This window comes from Pantherophis guttatus, chromosome 2, assembly GCF_059756535.1.
Source record: "Pantherophis guttatus breed Tessera chromosome 2, ASM5975653v1, whole genome shotgun sequence".
NCBI classification, from domain to species: Eukaryota; Metazoa; Chordata; class Lepidosauria; order Squamata; family Colubridae; genus Pantherophis; species Pantherophis guttatus.
In genome coordinates, this window is record NC_142064.1 from 243,158,477 (window position 1) to 243,179,884 (window position 21,408).

The 21,408-nt window shown below is 40.3% G+C and overlaps 1 protein-coding gene across 7 annotated transcripts in view; it reads left to right on the plus strand.

Moving 5' to 3' along the window:
• Positions 1-21,408, plus strand: part of PRICKLE2 (prickle planar cell polarity protein 2) — a 362,678-nt gene that overhangs the window by 308,318 nt on the left and 32,952 nt on the right. For all 7 annotated transcript variants that reach the window (XM_034440643.3, XM_034440647.3, XM_034440646.3 and 4 more), the window contains one exon: positions 7,434-8,288. In XM_034440643.3, coding sequence (XP_034296534.2) covers positions 7,434-8,288 — 855 coding nt within the window. The remainder of the gene's footprint in view (positions 1-7,433; positions 8,289-21,408) is intronic.

Here is a 21,408-nt window from a genome sequence, read left to right on the forward strand (position 1 = left end):
ACTTGGCTAATCATGATGGCTGAAGGTCACTACAATTATAGTCCAAGGCAGCAGAGCACAGATTGTATACTATCTACTTTTTTCCATGACTGTTGAGAATTTAACCAATTGGAACTAATTGTGAAATAGTGGGTAATAGTACAACCCACCTGTAGAATTAAAGGGTAGACATTTCCTAAGAATAATAGAACAGGTCCTTTTTAAGCAGATGATCAGCATAGGTATTTGTTCTAGGTGCAAAAAAACTGAACTTTCATCCCCTTCAAATGCTTTATTTCTTAGTTCATCCTCAAAATATCTTCTATCACCAACTTCTTAATTTTCAAAATGAGGAACACCTGATTTGCAGCAAAATAGAACATTTTTTTAAAATTGTGTGTTAGTGTGTATATGTGTCTGTTACGGATGAGGGCCAGTGTGGTATAGTGGTGCTGGTTTGGAAGTGAGGAGCCCCAGGTCCTTGTCCTCCCTTAGGGATAGAAGCCAACTTGGGGACAATTTATTTTCTCTTAGTCTTAGAAAAACATTTAATTACCAACTTTCACTGAACCAGCATGGTAGATTATAATCCATAACTTTCAATAAAGGGATTGCCATTTTGCAGTGGATTGTCATGGATGGATGGATGGATGGGTGGGTGGGTGGGTGGATGGATGGATATTCATTCCAGTTTTTTTTAATCATCCTTCTGCAGTTCCTTTATGGAGCATTATCTTGCAATTTAAAGGGGATTGAATATCCCATTCATAATGAGCTATCTATTGGTAGTGTAAATTCTCAGAAGGGACTGCCACAATGGGAAAAGAATACAAGAGAGATCAGACTGAGTATGTTCTATTACAGAAGGAAATGTCAACATACTTCAGTATTCTCTGTCAAGAAAACCAAAACCATGTCAGTATATTCTCTGCCAAAAAAACCAAACCAAATGATTTATAGTCACTCATAACCAGAAGAATGTCAACATGATCATGGAAAATGAGACTTTTTCACGAGGTCATAACAGGTCCAACAAGGTACTAGACAAGAACAGAATTTAAGTATGAGAAATCTTGGTGCTTATATGCCATAAGGACATCCAGCTATAGATGTGCCAGAGCCAAAACACAAGTTTGATGCTACAGAGATATGTACATTGATACATTGGTATGTGAAATGTCAGAACCTTAGAGAAAGACAAGCATCCTGTTGTCAGAGGCAAGCACCAAGACTGAACATTGATATTCAGGGAATCAGAGAATTAAAGTAGTTTGGACTGGATCCCTTCCCATTGAGCATCAGATCTACTGTGGATAAGAATATCATACAGAAATGGAGAAGCCATTATTATTTACAGAAGGGTATAAACTGAGCTCAGATACATCTCCCTCCAAAATAATAAAATAACTTCAATAAGTAAGCTAACAAATGTTATTATGACTCAGGTCTAGGCTTTATCCACAAATATGGAGGGTGGTACTATCTTTTTCAATCTTTCAGTACCAATAAATAAAAAAATGTGTTCCAAATCACGATTTAGAACCCATGTAAAAGTGATGAACTTTGTTTTGAAACTTAGTAATTCATTTACTAGCTTTTTAATTCAAGACCATACTGATTCCATGTTTCCCCGAAAAAAAGACCCTGACTTATATTTTTTTGAACTCTGAAATAAGCACTTGGCCTTATTGCCATGCACTCAAAAGTCCGATTGGGCTTATTATCAGGGGATGTCTTATTTTGGGGAAAACAGGGTATACTTTGTTAAATAGTCTTTCATTCCTTCCTTCCTTTTTTCATTCTCTCCTTTGCCTTTCTACGTTTCCCCTTTCAGATTTTTTTTTTAAAAAATCCTATTCATGTTATGTTCCTATTCATATTATTAAAATTCATATTAGGCCTGTAGGAAAATCCAGATTCAGCTGAAACTTTCAGCTCTGAACAGATTAATATATGAGGTACAATACTGGCCAAATGAAATAATTAGAAATGCTTTATTGTGCAACCTACGCTGGAACATTTCAGGACTGAATTGTGGTTTGGAACTCTCTTTTGCTGCAAAGAAAGAAGTAACATAATACCATGGCCATTAACATTATTTGTATTAAATCTTTGCATATGCTGGAGGAAGTAGTAACATTATTATTCATCTGTTTTGACTATCTGTCTCCTGTTCTTATGAGCTTGCCAACAATCTTTCTCCCATTTAGGGGAAAGTAAGAGAATCTGACAAATTAAAGTTGGGCAAATATTCATTAACATTTCTGCTAATGGAAAGTTCATTTAATTTATGGAACATCTAAAAATACTTGATTCTTTGTACCCTGATTTGTGAAATCATTAGTTATTATGAGGGATGAAAGCTTATTTCTAGATGTTTGGTTCACTTTTTGAACTTACAACTTTTGGATTTAGCTGTTTTCCATTTTATTTATTGAATTTATATGCTGGCCTATCACTGTTGAGTGACTTTCCTGAGCAGTTGACTTTCCCAAAGATGCTTTTTCAAGAGGCAACTGGACTTTCTGTTTTTTCTTTGAAGATGTTTCACTTCTCATCCAAGAAATTTCTTCAGCTCTGACTGGATGCATTCCTCACCATCTAGTCAGAGCTGAAGAAGCTTCTTGGATGAGAAGTGAAACATCTTCAAAGAAAAGCCAGAAAGTCCAGTATGCCTCTTGAAAAAGCACCTTTGGGACAACCATGACCTGGATGACTGAGAATCTTCATAGTCAAACAGTTGACTTGTTACAATGTTGATGGCTAAACTAACATGTTTAATTAATTGGTCAACACAATTGGCAACAGCCCAGCCACTTAAACCTATTTGTAAATAATTGTTTTGATTTTGGTATACTGTTTTTAAATAAAATTACAAGTTTTTACCAGTCCGTACAAACTTTAGTTAGTCTTTTGAAGCAATTTAAAGAAACATATAATTATTACTCACTGTGGGCAAATGAAAGGATAATTAGTTTTAGGCTCATTTTTGCAGTCTATTGGGGATAGTTTTCTCATTGTCACAAATTTGGATGTGCTTGATTAAATCTCACAGCATTCTTTGGGTAAAAAGAAATTATTACTATTATTATAGAAATGATGTCCCCATTAATATAAGTAACTGGATTTAGCAGATAGTCTCTCTGAAGAGCAGTGAGGATAAAATTGATTCTGCAAGATGAACAATTATAATAATTAGTGACTCATTTCTATTAGTAATTGGGCCAGATCCATTGACTCACAAAGAGTGTGGTCTGCCAGGAACACAGATTAGGGATGTGACAGAACAATTTTCAAGATTTACCAAGTTCATTGACATTTATCCCTTCATGTTAATCCAAACGGGAGAAATGAAGAGCATGCATTCAGTTCCCATATCACACTTAGTCATTGTGAGGATTTTGTTTGTTTGTTTTGGTTTAGCATGTTGCGCAAACTCAGCCATTATGATTTGTAATGCATAGATTACAGTTTAGTTTGCCATGAAAACTTAGCTAATAATAGTTGTTCAACAGTAAGGAAACCATAGCTTAACAGTGTATGAAATAGTCATTTCTTAATCTTCTCAGGTGCCCACCCTTCTGTGTCACAGTGGATCACTAGAAAGTTAGCTTCAGATCAACTCTGTAACTCAATGATCACGATCAACTCAACAACTCAATTATATTTTACTCAGAGAAGTTTATTGCACATATAGAATAGAATAGAACAGAACAGAACAGAACAGAACAGAACAGAACAGAACAGAACAGAACAGAATAGAATAGAATAGAATAGAATAGAATAGAATAGAATAGAATTTATTGGCCAAGTGTGATTGGACACACAAGGAATTTGTCTTGGTGCATATGCTCTCATTGTACATAAAAGGAAAGATATTCATCAAGAATCATAAGGTACAACACTTAATAATAGTCATAGAGAACAAATAAGCAATCAGATCATATTAGGAAACAGTCAATATAAATCGTAAGGATACCAGCAACAAGGTTACAGTCGTAAGTGGGAGGAGATGGATGATAGGAACGATGATAAGATTAATAGTAGTGCAGACTTAGTAAATAGTTGGACAGTGTTGAGGGAATTATTTGGTTAGCAGAGTGATGGCGTTTGGGAAAAAATTGTGCTTGTGTCTATTTATTCTGGTGTGCAGTGCTCTATAGCATCGTTTTGAGGGTAGGAGTTGAAACAGTTTATGTCCAGGATGCGAAGGGTCTGTAAATTTTTTCTGCAGTTCTAATTATCCTCTGAAGTCTGTGTCTCTCTTGTTGGATTGCAGAACCAAACCAGACAGTTACAGAGGTGCAGATGACAGACTCAATAATTCCTCTGTAGAACTGTATCAGCAGTTCCTTGGGCAGTTTGAGGTTTCTGAGTTGGTGCAGAAAGAACATTCTTTGTTGTGCTTTTTTGATAACTTTTTGATGTTAGGTGTCCATTTTAGGTCTTGAGATATGGTAGAACCTAGAAATTTGAAGTCTCTACTGTTGATACTGTGTTGTCTAGTATTGTAAGAGATGTTAGTATGGGAGGGTTTCTCCTAAAGTCCACCACCATTTCTATGGTTTTGAGTGTTCCAGTTCCAGATTGTTCCAGTCACACCACAAGGCTAGTTGTTCAACCTCCCGTCTGTATGCGGATTCATCATTGTCTCGAATGAGATCGATCACTGTTATGTCATCTGCGAACTTCAGTAGTTTAACAGATGGATCGTTTGAGATGCAGTCATTGGTATATAGAGAGAAGAGAAGTGGAAAGAGCACACAGCCTTAGGGGGGCCCTGTGCTAATTGTACAGGTATCTGATGTGATTCTGCTTAGCTTCTCCTGCTGCTTCCTGTCTCTTAGGAAGCTTATGATCCAGTTACAAGTGTGTTCAGGTACCGCTAGCTGGTTTAGCTTAGTTAGAAGAATGTCTGGAATGATGGTGTTGAATGCTGAACTAAAGTCTACAAAGAGGACTCTTGCGTAGGTTTTTGGAGATTCAAGATGTTGTAGGATGTAGTGCAGAGCCATATTAACAGCATCATCTGTTGAACTATTTGCTCGGTATGCAAATTGCAGGGCGTCTAACAGCAGATCCGTGATGGTTTTCAAGTGGGACAGCACTAGCCTTTCAAAGGTTTTCATAACTACAGATTTTAGAGCAACTGGTGTGTAGTCATTCAGTTCCTTGATGGTGGGCTTCTTCGGCACTGGATGATAGTAGAGCGTTTTAAGCAAGAAGGAACATAGCACATCTCTAGCTATTTATTGAAGATACGGGTGAAGATGGGGGCCAATTGGTCAGCACAGACTTTTACGGAAGAAGGAGTTATCTTGTCTGGTCCTGGAGCTTTTCCTGGCTTTTGTCTATGAAATAGGTCTTGCACTTCTAACCAACCTCTCATTCTATAATGTATCAGGATCTGCTGGGCACAATTTATGCTAGCAGCTGCATTTCAGCTTTGGGTAGTCAACTGGTGACCACTTTTCCAAACATAGGTGTCAAGTTCTAGACAGAGAATTGACACGGCAAAGGCAACAACTAAAACTGAATTAATTAATTAGTTAATAGGAGTACTTCCCATTGACTTGACCTAACTCTGATTAAAGCTTACTCCTCCAGTTATCTAGCTCAAACCTTCCTCAAGCTAATGTTAGATTATAACTTTTCAATATCAGTTAAGATTCCTTATCCTGAGTTCATATGGTCAGATCATCTCCCACATCTGGAGGGTGTCAGGTGGGGAAGTTTGTCTGTTGCCCTTTACAAATATATCCGCCTGAGATCTGAGAATGTAGCTTTTTTTTGTTTTTGTTTTACTGCAAAGTAAAAACCACTGGACTAAAGGGAGGTGGCAAGGAGTTGTGTTAATTTCATGAACAACGGACCCATGACAGGTAAGCTTCAGCAGGGCTGTCAAACTCCCCGTGCATAGGCCAGATGCGTCACGTGATGGCCACACCTGGTTTAGCAAAGGGGGGAAAAATCCTGATACGTCCCGTGACACCACTGTGACGATGTGAGTTTGACACCCCTGAGCTTGAGAATTCTTTCTGATTGAAAACAGTGTTTCTCATTGTTGAAATGCCAATTGGCCTAATTCTTTTTAATAATCTCCAAGGGGTCTTGAATGATGAGCAAGGCACATCTTTTTCTGCTGTTTCATGACAGAAGATTGATGACAAAGCTAGCAAATGAGATAATTCTCTGAAGGCTCCCTTTTCTTTCTGCTTCATTTGACAGATAGACTAGAGAAAATGATGATTATTAATTTTTTTATTTTTTTTTTGCACTCTGGAACCTGATATAAATCCAGAGCAAACATATTTAGTGATGAGTTCATGTTCTGAATGCTTCTTTCTCTGAAACAGGATGTTAAAATATAATATTCCAGAAAAGCCATATATAGAGTTTCAATAGGAGAGAATATATATATATATATATAGCTCCGGGTTGAACTGTGTATATAGCTCCGGGTTGAACTATGGAGTCCTTGATGCTCTCTGAGCTTGGTTGTTTGCTTCAGGACGTTTCATTACACTGATGTTGTCTAGTTGTATATTAATGAAATGTCTGCAAACAAGCTCAGGGACCCTCATGGACTCCACAGGCTATAGAACAGGGGTGAAATGCTACCGGTTCGGTTGAACCGGTATTTCCGACAATCCGCTGGGTGACGATCAGCTTTGATGCATGACTTATATTAGCTAGAATCGTTAGATTTCCTGCTTTCTAGCTAATCTAAATCGTGTGGCATAGCGGATTTTCCCCCCACCCTCTTGCTATTCTACTTACCTTTGCAGACTCGGAAGGCTTCAAAATGTTCCTTTATTAGCGCTGTGCGCAAAGCAGACTCACAGAACCGGTAGCAAACTTCAGAGGATTTCACCGCTGCTATAGAATACTTGTAATATAATTTCAACAAATTTTTTCACTATTGGAACTGTTATCCCCAATCTAGACTGTATATATTGTGAAATAATGGAATGATGTGATCAATGTATTCTGCTTCCCCCATAATGACTATTCTACCTATAGAAATCTTTTGCTCTCCATTACAAATGTTCCATTTTTGTATGTTCATGTGCATGGAAAATTTCGTGGGTAAAAGAACTGCATTTACTGCCTGACGTGCTTAAGGAATAAATTGGATCAGGCCCCCTTTTTGAATTATAGCAGAATAACAAGAAAATGTCACAATCGTGATAAATATTACTACACTTTGCTTAGTACAGGGGTGTCAAACTCGCGCCATCATGGCATTGTCACATGATGTATTGGGACTTCTCCCCCTTCACTAAACGAGGCAGGGGCGTGGCCAGCACGTGACGCATCCGGACCACGAGTTTGACAGCCCTGGCTTAGTAGTTACGACAGAGGGGGAATTAGCTTGCTAAATGTCTCATCTGTTTGCTCCAAATTGCATTATGATATGCACTTACAGTATTTCTCTCCCTTATTATCTAAAGGCATCGACCAGGGTCAGATGACGTATGATGGCCAACACTGGCATGCTACAGAGACCTGTTTTTGCTGCGCCCAGTGTAAGAAATCTTTGCTTGGCCGACCATTCTTGCCAAAGCAAGGGCAGATTTTTTGCTCCAGGGCGTGCAGCATGGGAGATGATCCAAACGGTTCAGATTCATCGGACTCTGCCTTCCAAAGCGCCAGAGCCAAAGAATCCCGGCGTAGTGCTAAGATTGGGAAGAACAGGAACAAAGGAGAAGAGAATGCCAGCAGCCAGAGTAATCAATTGCAGGTGACCTCCAGCAGACTGTCTGCAGATGTGGACCCTCTGTCTTTGCAGATGGACCTGCTGAGTTTGTCCAGCCAAACTCCAAGCCTAAACAGGGACCACGTATGGAGAAGCAGAGATGAACTCTATCACTACGGGAACAAAATGGAGCAAAGTCCATCGCAAAGCCCTTTGCAGCTGCTCAGTCAGTGTAATGTCAGGACGCCCTACAACCAAGCACAGACTCCAGGTCCTCCACAAGAAATGTGGGGTAAACATTTCAACAACCCAAAGAGAAGCTCCTCTTTAGCCATGAAAGGACATGGCAGCAGTTTCATTCAGGAATGCCGAGAAGATTATTACTCAGGAAGGCTACGGTCGCAGGAGAGTTACAGTGACATGTCCAACCAGAGTTTTAGTGAAACCAGAGGGAGTTACAAGTATGACCAAGAAGAAGACAGTACCATGACGGAACAACATTGTCGGACCAGGCATCCACTCAGTGCGTTGAAATTCACTGAAAAACTGTCACGCACAGAACAAACTCCTCGGGGTTCAATGGAATCGCTGGCTCTTTCCAATGCAACAGGTAAGATCTGTGTATAATCAACTATTACGAGTGTGGTTTCATGTCAGGGAATGCAAAGAGAAAATGGAGGTTCATTTTAGTACTAGCTCTACAGCAGTCTGGCTGTAGAGCTAGACTAGCTCTGTCAAACTCGCGGCCTGCAGGCCGGATGCATTATGCGCTGGCTATGCCCTCGCCCAGTTGAGCAAAGGGGGGGAAAGTCCCAATACATCACGTGACGCTGCCGTGACGATGCGAGTTTGAGACCGCTGCTCTACAGTTAGTGAAAGAGAAGGGAATCTTTCTACCCTTGTGACAAGCAAAACGCCTTGATAATGATTTCCTTACATTGCATAAATACATTTTTATTTCCAAGTACCTGAAAACAAGAGCTTAATTGAAAGAACAAATCATCAAACAGGGGGCATAGGTTAGTGGCAAGTTAACATGATCTCACACTCAGGGAATATGCCAGCTGATTTCTCTTTATCCTCTGTGAAGGAGAAAAGTAGGGTATGGATGCAGCAGAGGGGAGGAAGAGTAAAAGAAAGGTTCAGCACATAGGCAGAGCTTTATGGAAGAGTTCTGCTTAAAGTCACCTGTCAGTGGGCCAATTCTTTATCTTCTCCTTAGGAACTTGATGCAGAATAATAGAATGAGATTACTACATTGCTTCTGTCTCCCTCTCCCTCCCTCCCTCTCCCTTTCCCTCTCTCCCTCCAATCATTATTCAGAGATGCATAACTCTCTATCAAATTGTCTCGAGCATTAACCATATTCTTAGATTCAGTAATAATAGCCATAGCTTTGATGACTATACAGTAGCACCTACCATAAAGCAGAATTAGAAGAGTTATCCCAGGTAGCAGATTTTGGAAATATTTATTTTGATATTGATTATTATTATAATTATTGTCAAGGATAGGAAGGTGTGCATTGTCACTTTGTGCCTCAGACAACAAAGAAATTTGGTCTGCCTTGGGGTACTTTGCAGGTGGAGGGCAGTATGTGCTTGGAGCTTAACCTTTGCAGCAAAATTTCTTGCCTCGTTTTTGATCAGGTGAAGTGAAATAAGGAAGAGAAAAATCCATACCCTGCATGTTAATTCAGAAGGAAAAGAAAAATATTGGATCTTTGAGCAATGCTTAGTGAAAGAGATCGATCCTTGGTATGATGGGCAGGAGATGTAAGGGAATTGGAAGTCTGTCTGCTTTTGCGCATTTTTTGATCACGTTGAGTCAAACTTGGGTAGGCTTTAAAGCAAGTTGTGGTTTCTTGCATCTCCGTGCCTTGGTTTTTCTATGGTAAATATGGACTTGGCAACTTTCATGAGTTTAAAAAAATAGTATGAAATGTCTATTTCTACCAAGAGGTTACAATTGAAAAACAAGGAGGACTGAAGAGAAAACATTGGGATCAGCGGTGAAATGCACTTACATTCACTACCGGTTCAAGAATGTGAACATGTGCGCATGTGTGCGCGCTACATTCGCACGCGCCTCTTCTGCGTATGCGCAGAACCTTCTGCACATGCAGAGAGGGTCAAAAACCAGATGTAATGACATCCCGGTGGGTGGCCAAGCCAGCGGTGGGTTGCCCCCGGTGCGCACCGGTTCTATAGAACTGGTAATAAAACTGGCGGGAGGCTCCGCCCACTGACCCCGACGCTCTCAAAGCGCTTCTGCACATGCACGCGGCCCCGTTGCGAACCAGTAGTAAAGGTAAGTAGAACCCACCCCTGGGCCAAGCCTCCCGCCACCAGCGCTACCGGTTCGTGCGAGCAGCATAGATCCAGCCGGATTTCACCACTGATTGGGATAACAGTGGAAATGGAGCCAATTTACACCTAGAGTTTCATGGTGAAATAAGGGTACTTCCACCACCTGCCAGATGATGAGATGACATGTATATATGGTGCCACAGCCATTAAAGAAATTGCTCATGTTTTGTTTGATTATCAACTATATGTCCCTCTTAAGCTTAGATACTTAACATCTATCTTGAAAGAACAGCCGCTGGGACCTGAATTGCAGATTATCTGATTTCCTCCTGGGCACTAATCTATAGACATGAGCAGAGCTGCTTAGTTTGTAGTTAAGGCAGTTGAACTAAGGACCTGTTATATTGAAGAAATTGGGATATCACGTAAAGGTTTACCTGACTGTTGATTCTTTGTATTTACCGCATATGTATTTTATTACAGATAGTCCCAGACTTATAAACATTAGTTTAATGACTGTTCAAAGTTATAACAGCAATGAAAAAACTCACTTATGACAATTTTTTTTACATTTACAACCATTGCAGCATCCCCATAGACACATGATCAAAATTCAGATGATTGGCAACTGATTCATATTTATGACCATTTAAGTGTCCCAGGGTCATGTGATTTTTACCTTTTGCAACCGTCTGATGAGCAAAGTCAATCGGGAAGCCCCGTTTACTTTACAACCATGTTACTAAATAACTGCAATAATAACTAATTATTAACCACTGTGGCAAGAAAGGTCATAAAACGGGGCAAAACTCACTTGACAATTATCGCATTTAGCAACAGAAATGTTGGGCTCCGTTGTGGTCCTAAGTCGAGGACTACCGGTAGTGTATTATCGTTTATTTTTATTTATTTTTTTGCTTTAATTTACATGCCGCCCTTCTCCGGAGACTCAGGGTGGCTTACAATGCGCTAAGCAATAGCATTCATACTTTTGTATATTTATACAAAGTCAGCTTATTGCCCCCCACAATCTGGGTCCTCATTCTACCTACCTTTGAAAGGATGGAAGGCTGAGTCAACCTTGAGCCTGGTGAGATTTGAATTTGCAGTAATTGCAAGCAGTAGATGTTAATAACAGTGCTTTAGTCCACTGTACTATCAGGCTCTTATCTATTTTATCCTGGAATTAAATCTGATATTTGATTTTTGTTTTATATTTTTGATAATGTTCATAAAACTAATTGATTAATAAACTATTTAAACTATCTATCTAGAATTAGAAGTAAGGATTAAGGGGCGAAGTTAATCTTCTCCAAGTTGATACTACTGTAGACTGATGAGCAGTGACCTCTGTCCATCCAGCATGGTCATTAAACGGTGCATGTCAAAGGTGAAACACGTTTATTTGTATTCCTTTAAAACGGGATAAGAAGGGTAAGCAAAAAAAGTTCTAAATGCACACTTTAAAAAGAACTAATCTCTCCATTACGAAAAAATTATGGATCTTGCCCGAGGAGGAATAGAAATAGCATTCTGGGCTTTGCTTTTAACTGATAGAATATAGATAGATATGTATCTTAAAATTGGCATTGTCAGTTTGGAGGCTAAGAGATAAACGATGTGCCATTTAAGATAGGCTGGTTGGAGGAAGGGAAGTTAGTCTGGGGCTGTGAAATTAATCTTTTGATATGGCATTTTAACAGAAGGGAAGTGGGTGATGGAGTGGACCAATGAAAGAGCTGCCTTAGGTTTGGCTTATTTGTCATGCCAACATCTGGTGCTTTTATTCCTTCTCTTGAAGGAGATGGCATTTCTGAGCTTCTTCCCAAGTCAGATGAATCCGATGGCAACACAACCATGATAATCGGCAATATAACTGTCCAGAAATTGCTGTCATAACTCAGCAGCTGTCATGGTGAACGCCACAATTCCGTAGCTAGGTCTTTTTCTTTACCTGATAACACAGAGAGACGGAGGGAGGGAGGAGAGAGAGACCCTCTTAAAGGAGCAGTCATTGTAACAGAAAAAGGAGAACATCCTTCAGAGACTGCAGGCAATATTATTTGAGGAGGAGAATCTAAATACAGGATATAAATTCCAGGGTAAAACAGATAAAAGATAATACAATACAGGTAGTCCTCAACTTACTACCACAATGAAGCCCAAAATTTCTGTTGCTAAATGAGAAAATTGTTAAGTCAGTTTTTCCCTATTTTATGACCTTACTTGCCACCATTGTTAAATGAATCACTGCAGTTGTTAAATTAGTAACACGGTTGATAGGTGACTCTAGTTTCCTCATAGACTTTGCTTGTCAGAAGGTCGCAAAAGATAATCACATGACCCCGGAACCAGGGTGGGTTCTACTTACATTTACTACCAGTTCGCAACGGGGCCACGCACATGCTTGTGTGCGTGCTCTTCTGCGCATGCGCAGAAGCATTTTGATGATGTCGGGGTCAGTGGGCGGAGCCTCCTGCTGGTTTTACTACCGGTCTATAGAACCGGGGGCAACCCACCACTGCCCGGGACACAGCAACTGTCATAAATATGAGTCAGTTGCCAAGCATCCAAATTTTGATCATGTGACCATGGAGAGTCTGCAACGTTTTCACTTGAGGTGTAAAAAATGGTCACAAGTCACTTTTTTCAGTGCCGTTGTAACTTCAAATAGTCATTAAACAAATGGTTATAAGTTGAGGACTAGCCGTATGTATAACTTCGATGTCTTGGGGCAGCTTAAAATGTCTCAAAACTCCAAAAATAAGGAATAATTTCATAATTAATTGAATCACGCTGTTTGGAACATTTTTATTAGTAGTAGTAATTACAGATGCTTCTATCAGATCGTGCACTGAATGACAAATCACACAGCCTTTCTTGGCTACACATGAGCTTTTCCTGCTCTTGTTAATAGGCACGTGAAATGTTAATTGCTGGATTGCAGATACCGAGGCCAGCCATTTTTGTGGTCGTAAGAGCCACTTTTCCAGCAAGGGCTGTTATTGACACTCACCTGCAGTATATAATCAGTCTGTTTTGCTATTTTTGTTGCTGCCTGTCCACTATAGACAGAATTGCTTTGCTGAAATCCTGACCACTTACAACATGTGATGAAATGCTTTGCTTCTAGAAGCTGCATCTGTTACCTCTCTGATGTGCAATCCAATTATAGTGGGGGGGGGGAGAATCAAACTCTTGTCTGTCTGTCTGCCTGCTTGCTTGCAATCTTTTCCTAGACTTGCATGAGCTTTTGTGTTGTTAAAGGATGTTTGTGATTACGTAAAGCTCCTGAGAATAGAATACTTGCAAATAATGTACCTGATTAAATAACAAGAGGTATATTAATAAGAAACTTTACATAGGATGCAGGAATAGAATCTGATGTTGAAGCTGATGAGACAATGGTCTCTGATAAGTCTGGGAGGGTTTTTTTTCCTAATTTTGACACTAGGTAATGAGTAAGGTAAAGGTAAAGGTTCCTCTCGCACATATGTGCTAGTTGTTCACAACTCTAGGGGTGGTGCTCATCTCCGTTTCAAAGCCGAAGAGCCAGTGCTGTCCGAAGACGTCTCCGTGGTCATGTTGCCGGATGTCTAAACACCAAAGGCGCACAGAATGCTGTTAACTTCCCACCAAAGGTGGTCCCTATTTTTTCTACTTGCATTTTTTACGTGCTTTCAAACTGCTAGAAGCTGGGACAAGTAACAGGAGCTCACCCCGTTATGTGGCACTAGGGATTCAAACTGCTGAACTGCTGACCTTTTGATCGACAAGCTCAGCGTCTTAGCCACTGAACCACTGTGTTCCTTAGGTAATCACCCTAAATTCGGTAAAATGGTGTTGAAGCTTAGAGTTTTCTGAAAAGATCCTGTAAGAAATTGGGAAGGATGATCATTTAAAAATCTCACTGGCAGTAGCTTTCTTTCAAGTTAAAAAAATACTAATCATGGGGCTGTGATAAATTAGGATGAACCTCTTGACCCTCCCTAGGTTTTCCCCCGATAAGGATTTCTGAGTAGTTCAACCAGCGAGACTGGCAAAATTGTACCCCAATTTATCACCTCAATGTTGGAGATGTGGTCACAAACTAGGGACATACTACCACATGTGGTAGATGTGCCCTAAAATGAGGAAATTTTGGTATAAAATTAAAGGGTGGTTGGAAGAGATTATACTCCAAAGGATAGATTTTAAACCAGAGATTTTCCTCCTAGGAATTATTGATAGAAAAATGGAAAAAAGTCTCTATTATATTATATTGCATATTCTAACGGCGGCCAGAATTACTCTAGCGCAAATGTGGAAGTCGACCAATACACCATCAGAAGAAACAATAATAAAGAAAATCCTCGAATGCACCGAAATGGATAAATTAACTATGGAGATCGAAGAAAGAGAAGACTCGGATTTTTATAAAGTGTGGAATAGGTTTTATACATGGTTGGAAAACAGAAATCAAATTAAGAAATAAGAATATAAAGTGAAATTTGATATTAACATACTGGATATGAATGTAAATAATGACCCTGCTAACAAAACAGTTAATTATGAATATTTAAAAATAAAGAGAAGCAGGAGGATAAAAGCTAAGAGTAAAGGCAAAAGTCGATGCAGAAAGTTGTAAAATTGTATATATCTGTTGTTAGTATTGTATTTTAACGTCTGATGTGTGTGTGTGTTTTTGGTTTTTTTGTTTTTGTTTTTTTGCTATTGTGTGTTTTGTTTTAAAATGTAAAATACTCAATACAAATTATTATTATTATTTTTTTTAAAAAAGGGATTTCTGAGTAGTTCTATCAGGAACTACTCCATTTAGTAGTAGGAGATACTACACTTTCAACTTAAATTTAGAAAAAGAAGAAAGATAACTTGAATGTTCCTGCCCAGCTCAGAGAATTTCAGAACTTTTGCAACTTTTGGCAATTTTGAAAGAAGAAAAGATGGTTGTATAATTTGTGTGGAGGCTTGCACATGGGGTCCCAAAAGTGCTTTTTCAAAAGTCAACTGGACTTTGTTTTTCTTTGAAGATGTTTCACTTCTCATCCAAGAAGCTTCTTCAATTCTTATTGAAGCTTCTAACTGAAGCTTTTTCAGTCAGAACTGAAATGAAGCGAAATGTCTTCAAGGAAAAGCAAAGTCCAGTTGCCTTTTGAAAAAGCCCCTTTGGGACAACCGTGACCTGGATGACTGAGAAGCTCTATACATACATGGGGAAAGTTTAATAAAGAATTCCCTTACAGAACCAATGGTGCAAAATGTCTTGATGCAGTTTTTCTGGGGAAAGGAGAGTTCAGTACACAAACAAAACAAGGGAAGGCAACAATCATACAGAATTCCAAATGAAATTAATCATCTTAACTAAAAGATTATTATTATTTTGTATTGCTCACCTAAATAAGCTTGGGGATTTGGGCATCAGTTCAGAGAGCATTAGAAAGCAAATGATCTAAACCACCAGAGTCATTGAAAGCTGCCCCAAATCTTGCTGGATAGCAAGATGAACAGCATATAAATTAAATAAACAGACATCTGGGGCATCTGCTTGATAGGCCTTTCTTGCTCCTCCATCATCATAATTTCTTTCTTTTCTATGAGCATGGTCTAAATTTTGAACAAATGTAGATGATAATGAAAATTAGCTTCTTTGACAGGACTGATGGTTGCTTTGATCAAACCAGGTTAGTGCTCCTTATATGATGGTCAGAGACTAAGCAAGAAATCTGTAACTACCTAATGGGTAAATCTGCCATCCTAACAAACCAGATAAAATTTTAAAATCAAAGTCTTAACTTTCAACAGTTGTGCCACTGGATTATGTGGGAGAAACTTCAGGAGGGAATTAAGGGGGTGAATTCCATCTGTCCAAGCATCTCAGTTTGGGGTCAATTTACCAAAAACTACAGGGTTACACCTGTGTATCACATTGAAAGCTGGGGTTTCTCATGTTCCCTTTTATGAAATATTTAGTCCATTTCGGTTGAATGTGACCTTCATTTCAGTTATTACAAACGCCTCTGTATTAAATGACTCTAGGCAGCTCATAATATAAAGAAAAACAAGAGAGAATTTCAATCAGTTCAATAAAAATAGAGTGAAAGAAATAAAGACGGAAAATCCAGACAGCCTACCACAAAACATACAACATATGGCAATGCCTTACACTGGTAGGTTCCATCCAACTCACCCTAAAACTAAGATAACAGGGAGGCCATTAAGGCCTTCCACAATACCATAATGATGGGAGCCATTCAGATATCAGGGGCAGGGGTGAAATCCAGCAGGTTCTGAACATGTTCTGGAGAAATTTTGAGTAGTTCAGAGAACCGGTAGCGGAAATTTTGAGTAGTTCAGAGAACCGGCAAATACCACCTCTGGCTGGCCTCAGAATGGGGTAGGAATGGAGATTTTGCAGTATCCTTCCCCCAGAAGTGGGGTGCGAATGGAGATTTTGCAGTATCCTTCCCCTGCCACACCCACCAAGCCACGCCCACAGAACCAGTAGTAAAAAAAATTGGATTTTACCACTGAGCAGGGGGCACTTCATTCCAGAGGAAGTTTAATTGAGGAGACCTGGAGCATGTCAGTTCATTCTGATCAGACAAAAACCACAGAAAAAGGGGCGATTCGGCAAATAATCAGGCCTTATGCCACATAAGGCAGAGGTTCCCAATCCCTGGTTCATGGACCAGCACTGGGCCGCAGCATGCCAGAAACTATGCTGCACAAACAAGTGAAATGAAGCCCCATCCGTGGGATGCAGGCAGCATGCAAAACCATGCCCGCTCCGGTCCACAGAAAAACCTCTCTCCATGGAACCAGTCCCTGGTGCCCAAAAGGTTGGGGGCCGCTGAGGTAAGGGATTTATAGATGATAACTGTCTCCTTGAATCTGTTGTGGCTCCGTTACCTGAGCCTGTGTCATCGGCAGGAGAGGACTCTGAGAGTGAAGGAGAGGAGTTGGCAAGGCCTCCCTCTCCAGGACCCTCCTCTCTGGCAATGCCTTCGGTGTCCGCCAAAGGGCAAGAGATAGGGCCGGGGCCAAGCAAGTCCACGCAGCCACAGATTGACAGTCATGAGGGTAATGAGTCTTGGCTGGATCCACGCCAGCGTCGCATAGATAAGCGCGCGCAACAGAAGAAAAGGCGTGCCAGAGATTAGGCTGAGTCACTGGATCACACCCCACAGGATATAAAAGGGAGCGTGATGGCCAGTCAAACCTTGTGACGAACAAAGCTGAAAGCTTCCACGCCATTCTGCATTGCCGGACTGTTTGCTATAGACTTTGCTGGATTATCTCTGGACTTGATTGTAATTATTGAGCTGTTTCTTTTGATGTACCAGAAGTGGGGAGAAGTTACCTCTCCTCTTCGTAAATTATAAACTCTTGGCAGGCAGCCACTAGGTTGTTGCCAAGTTCCGTTATCATAAGGAAAAGGATTTTGCCAGCTGGTTTGGTCTTTAACTCTTGAACGTCTGTTGGTGTGTGTGTGTGCGTGTGGTTGGGGACAGAACAGAATCATACTTGGAAGCACACTGGCTATCAGTGCATCTCACAAACCAGCGGTATCCCATGAATATGCTGAGGCAAGCCCGCAACCACCCAGGCTATTGCATTCTGAACGAGTTGAAACTGTTCTGGGTTGTTTCCAAGGGAAGCTCCACATAGAGCACATTGCAGTAGTTGATCGGTGAGGAGACTGGCTACTTTGTGATTGAGGCATTCTATTTATTAAGCGATTTCATGAGGGAACTTTGGTCCAGAACTTGCAGTATGCATTACAGGTAGTCCTCAATTTAAGACCAAAATTGGTATCCAGAATTTCTAAGAATTGCTAAGCAAGGTGATTGTCAAATGAGCCGCAACCATTTTTATGGCCTTCTTTGTCATGGTTGTTCAGCAAATCGCTGCAAGTAGTTAAATGAATCATGTGGTCATTAAACAAATCCAGCTTCCCCCATTACCTTGCTGGTCAGAATCTGGTTGGGAATGTCTCCAATAACAATTTATTTATTGTTTATTTATTGGTTCGATTTATATGCTGCCCTTCTCCGGAGACTCAGGGCAGCTTACAATGCGTTAAGCAATAGCCTTCATACTTTTGTATATTTTATACAAAGTCAACTTATTGCCCCCACAATCTGGGTCCTCATTTTACCTACCTTGAAAGGATGGAAGGCTGAGTCAACCTTGAGCCTGGTGAGATTTGAACTTGCAGTAATTGCAGGCAGCTGGTGTTACTTAACAATGCTTTAGTCTGCTGCGCCACCAAGGCTCTATCACAATCCCATGATCCACGCTGCAACTGTCTTTAAATGCATGCCAGTTTGCTAAGTGCCATAATTTTGATAACGTGGCCATGGGGATGCTGCATTAATCACAAGTGTGAGAACCATAAGTCAGTTTTTTCAATACTGTTGTAAATTCATATGATTGCTAAACAAACGATTGTTAAGTCAAGAACTACCTGTTATTCCGAACACTCCTCATTTTCTCCCATTGTTCCATCCACAGTAGGGATTTACTCTGGCTTCCTTTTTGCTCCTGACCCCTAACCTTGGCTCTGATTTTTAAAGCCCTGTGGTTAGCCATTCCCTACTCCTATCTTGCTGTGATCCTGTTTTTATAGAATGATGAGTAGGACAGGAGTGTCTCTTCCTTTCCTGTTTTGTTTTGTTTTTTAACTTTTTGCACTTTGCTCCTTCTCTTGTGCATCCCCCCCCGGATCTGAGTTGTCCCCCCACCCCCCCATTATGGAATTCCCTTCCTACTCTGGCTGCACATATTCTTGGATGCACTTAAGAGGATTTAAAAGCATATTTATTGAACAGAGCAGACTGCTGGGAGTGGTTGTGAACAGATGGTGGGAATGGCACTAGGGCTGTTTTGATGTAAATCTTATTAGCCAAGTTAAATGTCAGATAGGTTTAGGATTTTATAATTGTGTAAGTGTGACTGCAAATACATCATGGTATGTTTTGATTTTATTTTTATGCAGTTTTAACTGCTGCGTAGTTTTTGTTAGTTTTTTTTTTTATTGCGGTTGAGCTGCGGCCCATGGGAGGCGGATTATAAAAAGGAGGTTTTGTTTCTATGTATTTCTTTACTTTTTTGTTTAAGGTGCAGCCAGATAGCCAAACTAAGCATATAGCTAAACAGATCTTTCCTGACCTGGCACCCTCTGAATACTGGACTGCTCCATTGCCATCACCCTCAGCCAACACTCAATATGGATTCTGCTTTTCTTCCTGACCGCTTTTTATCTACATACTTCTCTTGAGTGTCTTCCTTGCCAAAAGCTTTTCCTTTCATGCTCAACAGTTGTTTGTTATTGTACTTTTCAAAGTTTTAAGGCATTCCAGCTATGGAACATACACTTCCAAGTCATGAGGAAATTCTTAAGCTCTTTGTACTGGGGGGAGAGTGGTCTTCCTATGCATGCAGTGATAGACTTGAATGTTGATGAAAAATGACCTATTCCCAAGTGAATATATATGGGTGCTCAGCCTTACCAAGCAGCCCACGGCATGCTTGTGCCGAAAAGCTCCCTAACGGTAAATGGTAACGTTTTCCCTGTCTAGTCGTATCTGACTCTCGAGCACAGTGCTCATCTCCATTTCTTGGCCAGCATTGTCTGAAAACATTTTCTGTGGTCATAGGGCCAGCATGCCCATATGCTAAAGGCACATGGAACACTATTACCTTCTCATCTATTATCACATTTGCATGTTTTTGAACCATGGTGGCGCAGTGGTTAGAATGCAGTACTGCAGGCTACTTCTGCTGACTGCCGGCTGACTGCAATTTGGCAGTTCGAATCTCACCATGCTCAAGGTTGACTCAGCCTTCCATCCTTCCGAGGTCGGTAAAACGAGGACCCAGATAGTTGGGGCCAATATGCTGACTCTGTAAACCGCTTAGAGAGGGCTGTAAAGCACTGTGAAGCGGTATATATGTCTAAGTGCTACTGCTAGGTAGCCAGGAGCTGGGGCTAGGAAGGGGAGCTTACCCTGTTGCGTGGCACTCGGATCCCAAACCCAGGCTGTCAGTTGAGCCATCGTGCCCACTAATGGCTTCAGTAGAATTCCCTCCGAGATAACGTGGGAGGGTTACTGCAAGATGATACCATGCACGTTACTTTAGTCATTGTGTGGCTTTTGTCGTAGTTTGAAAGTCTCCTTCACAATGGAAAGATAACAGAAAGGCAGCAATCAGAACATAGTTGCTCAAGATACATATCCCCACTCATCCATCTGCTTTTAATCCATCTCCAAAAACAGTTGAAGGCATTTTGCTTGTCTGTGGTGAACAGCAAGATGTTATTTCCTCTCTTTTCATAGTCCGAAGATAACTGCATTTGGAGTTGAGTTTTCCTTTAACATCAGCAATGGGGCAACTATATCTGAAATAGGCCAGACTAGATAGTTCCAGTTAGACAGTGTGGCACTGTCCTCTCTTTTCCATTACTGCCCAATGTTTCATTGTCTCCTGTTTGAGAAGACTCCCTTCTCATACCTAATGATAAGGTATTCAGAAACTTTGCCATGAGCTACTTATAATATGTCAGGGAGAGAGAGTTAACCTTGGACCTGGTGGAGTTTGGCCTCACCAGGCCCATTCTAACAGAGGACCTGCACTGAGGATGGGCTGAAAATGTTTTTTTTTTTTTTATGTGACTTTGTAACATATAAGAAATAATTTAAGGACAAAAAGTTGATTAACAGCATCCTTTTTGTGCCAGATTCTCCAGGTGTTTGTTTCTAAATCATGTGAGCTGCTATTTTTGGCACTAGCACAGCACTACATAGGTAACTTGTTTTAGCTCAGGAAGTTGGACCAGGGTTACAACAGGTGTTTCATCTACCTGTTTACAGAAAGATGAATGAAATTTCTGGCGGTCGAGAAGGCCATTGAGTTCCTTCGTTCTGAACCAATGTACATGTTGGGACAAATCTATGATGCTCCATGAGTTAATAATTAGAAAGAGGAATAGTTGCATGATTCTTGAAGCAAACTTCATAGGTTTAATCAAATGTAAAAATCTTCATATATGCTGTGTGACCCTATTGTTTATCTGTTTATACTTCTAATATGTATAATCTAATTGGGGTAGGGATTAAAATAGATGCAGCTTTATTGACTATGCCAGCTATGTATCTTGATCCAAGGCTTTGCTAATGTTTACATGCTCTATTATGTCCATTTTGATATTACTAATATCAGGATTCAGAAGGTATTCTGAAAAATACCTGAGCAGGTGCCACTAAGTGGATCTTTCGTGATCAAGAGATCCCATTTTATGAAGCACCCTTCCCAAAGTTCTTCTTGATCACTTGTCTTTGAAGAGACCTTGAATATAATTCTCATTTCTTAGTAGAATGAATACATTTTTAAGTTCTCATTCCTGCTGCAAGATATTAA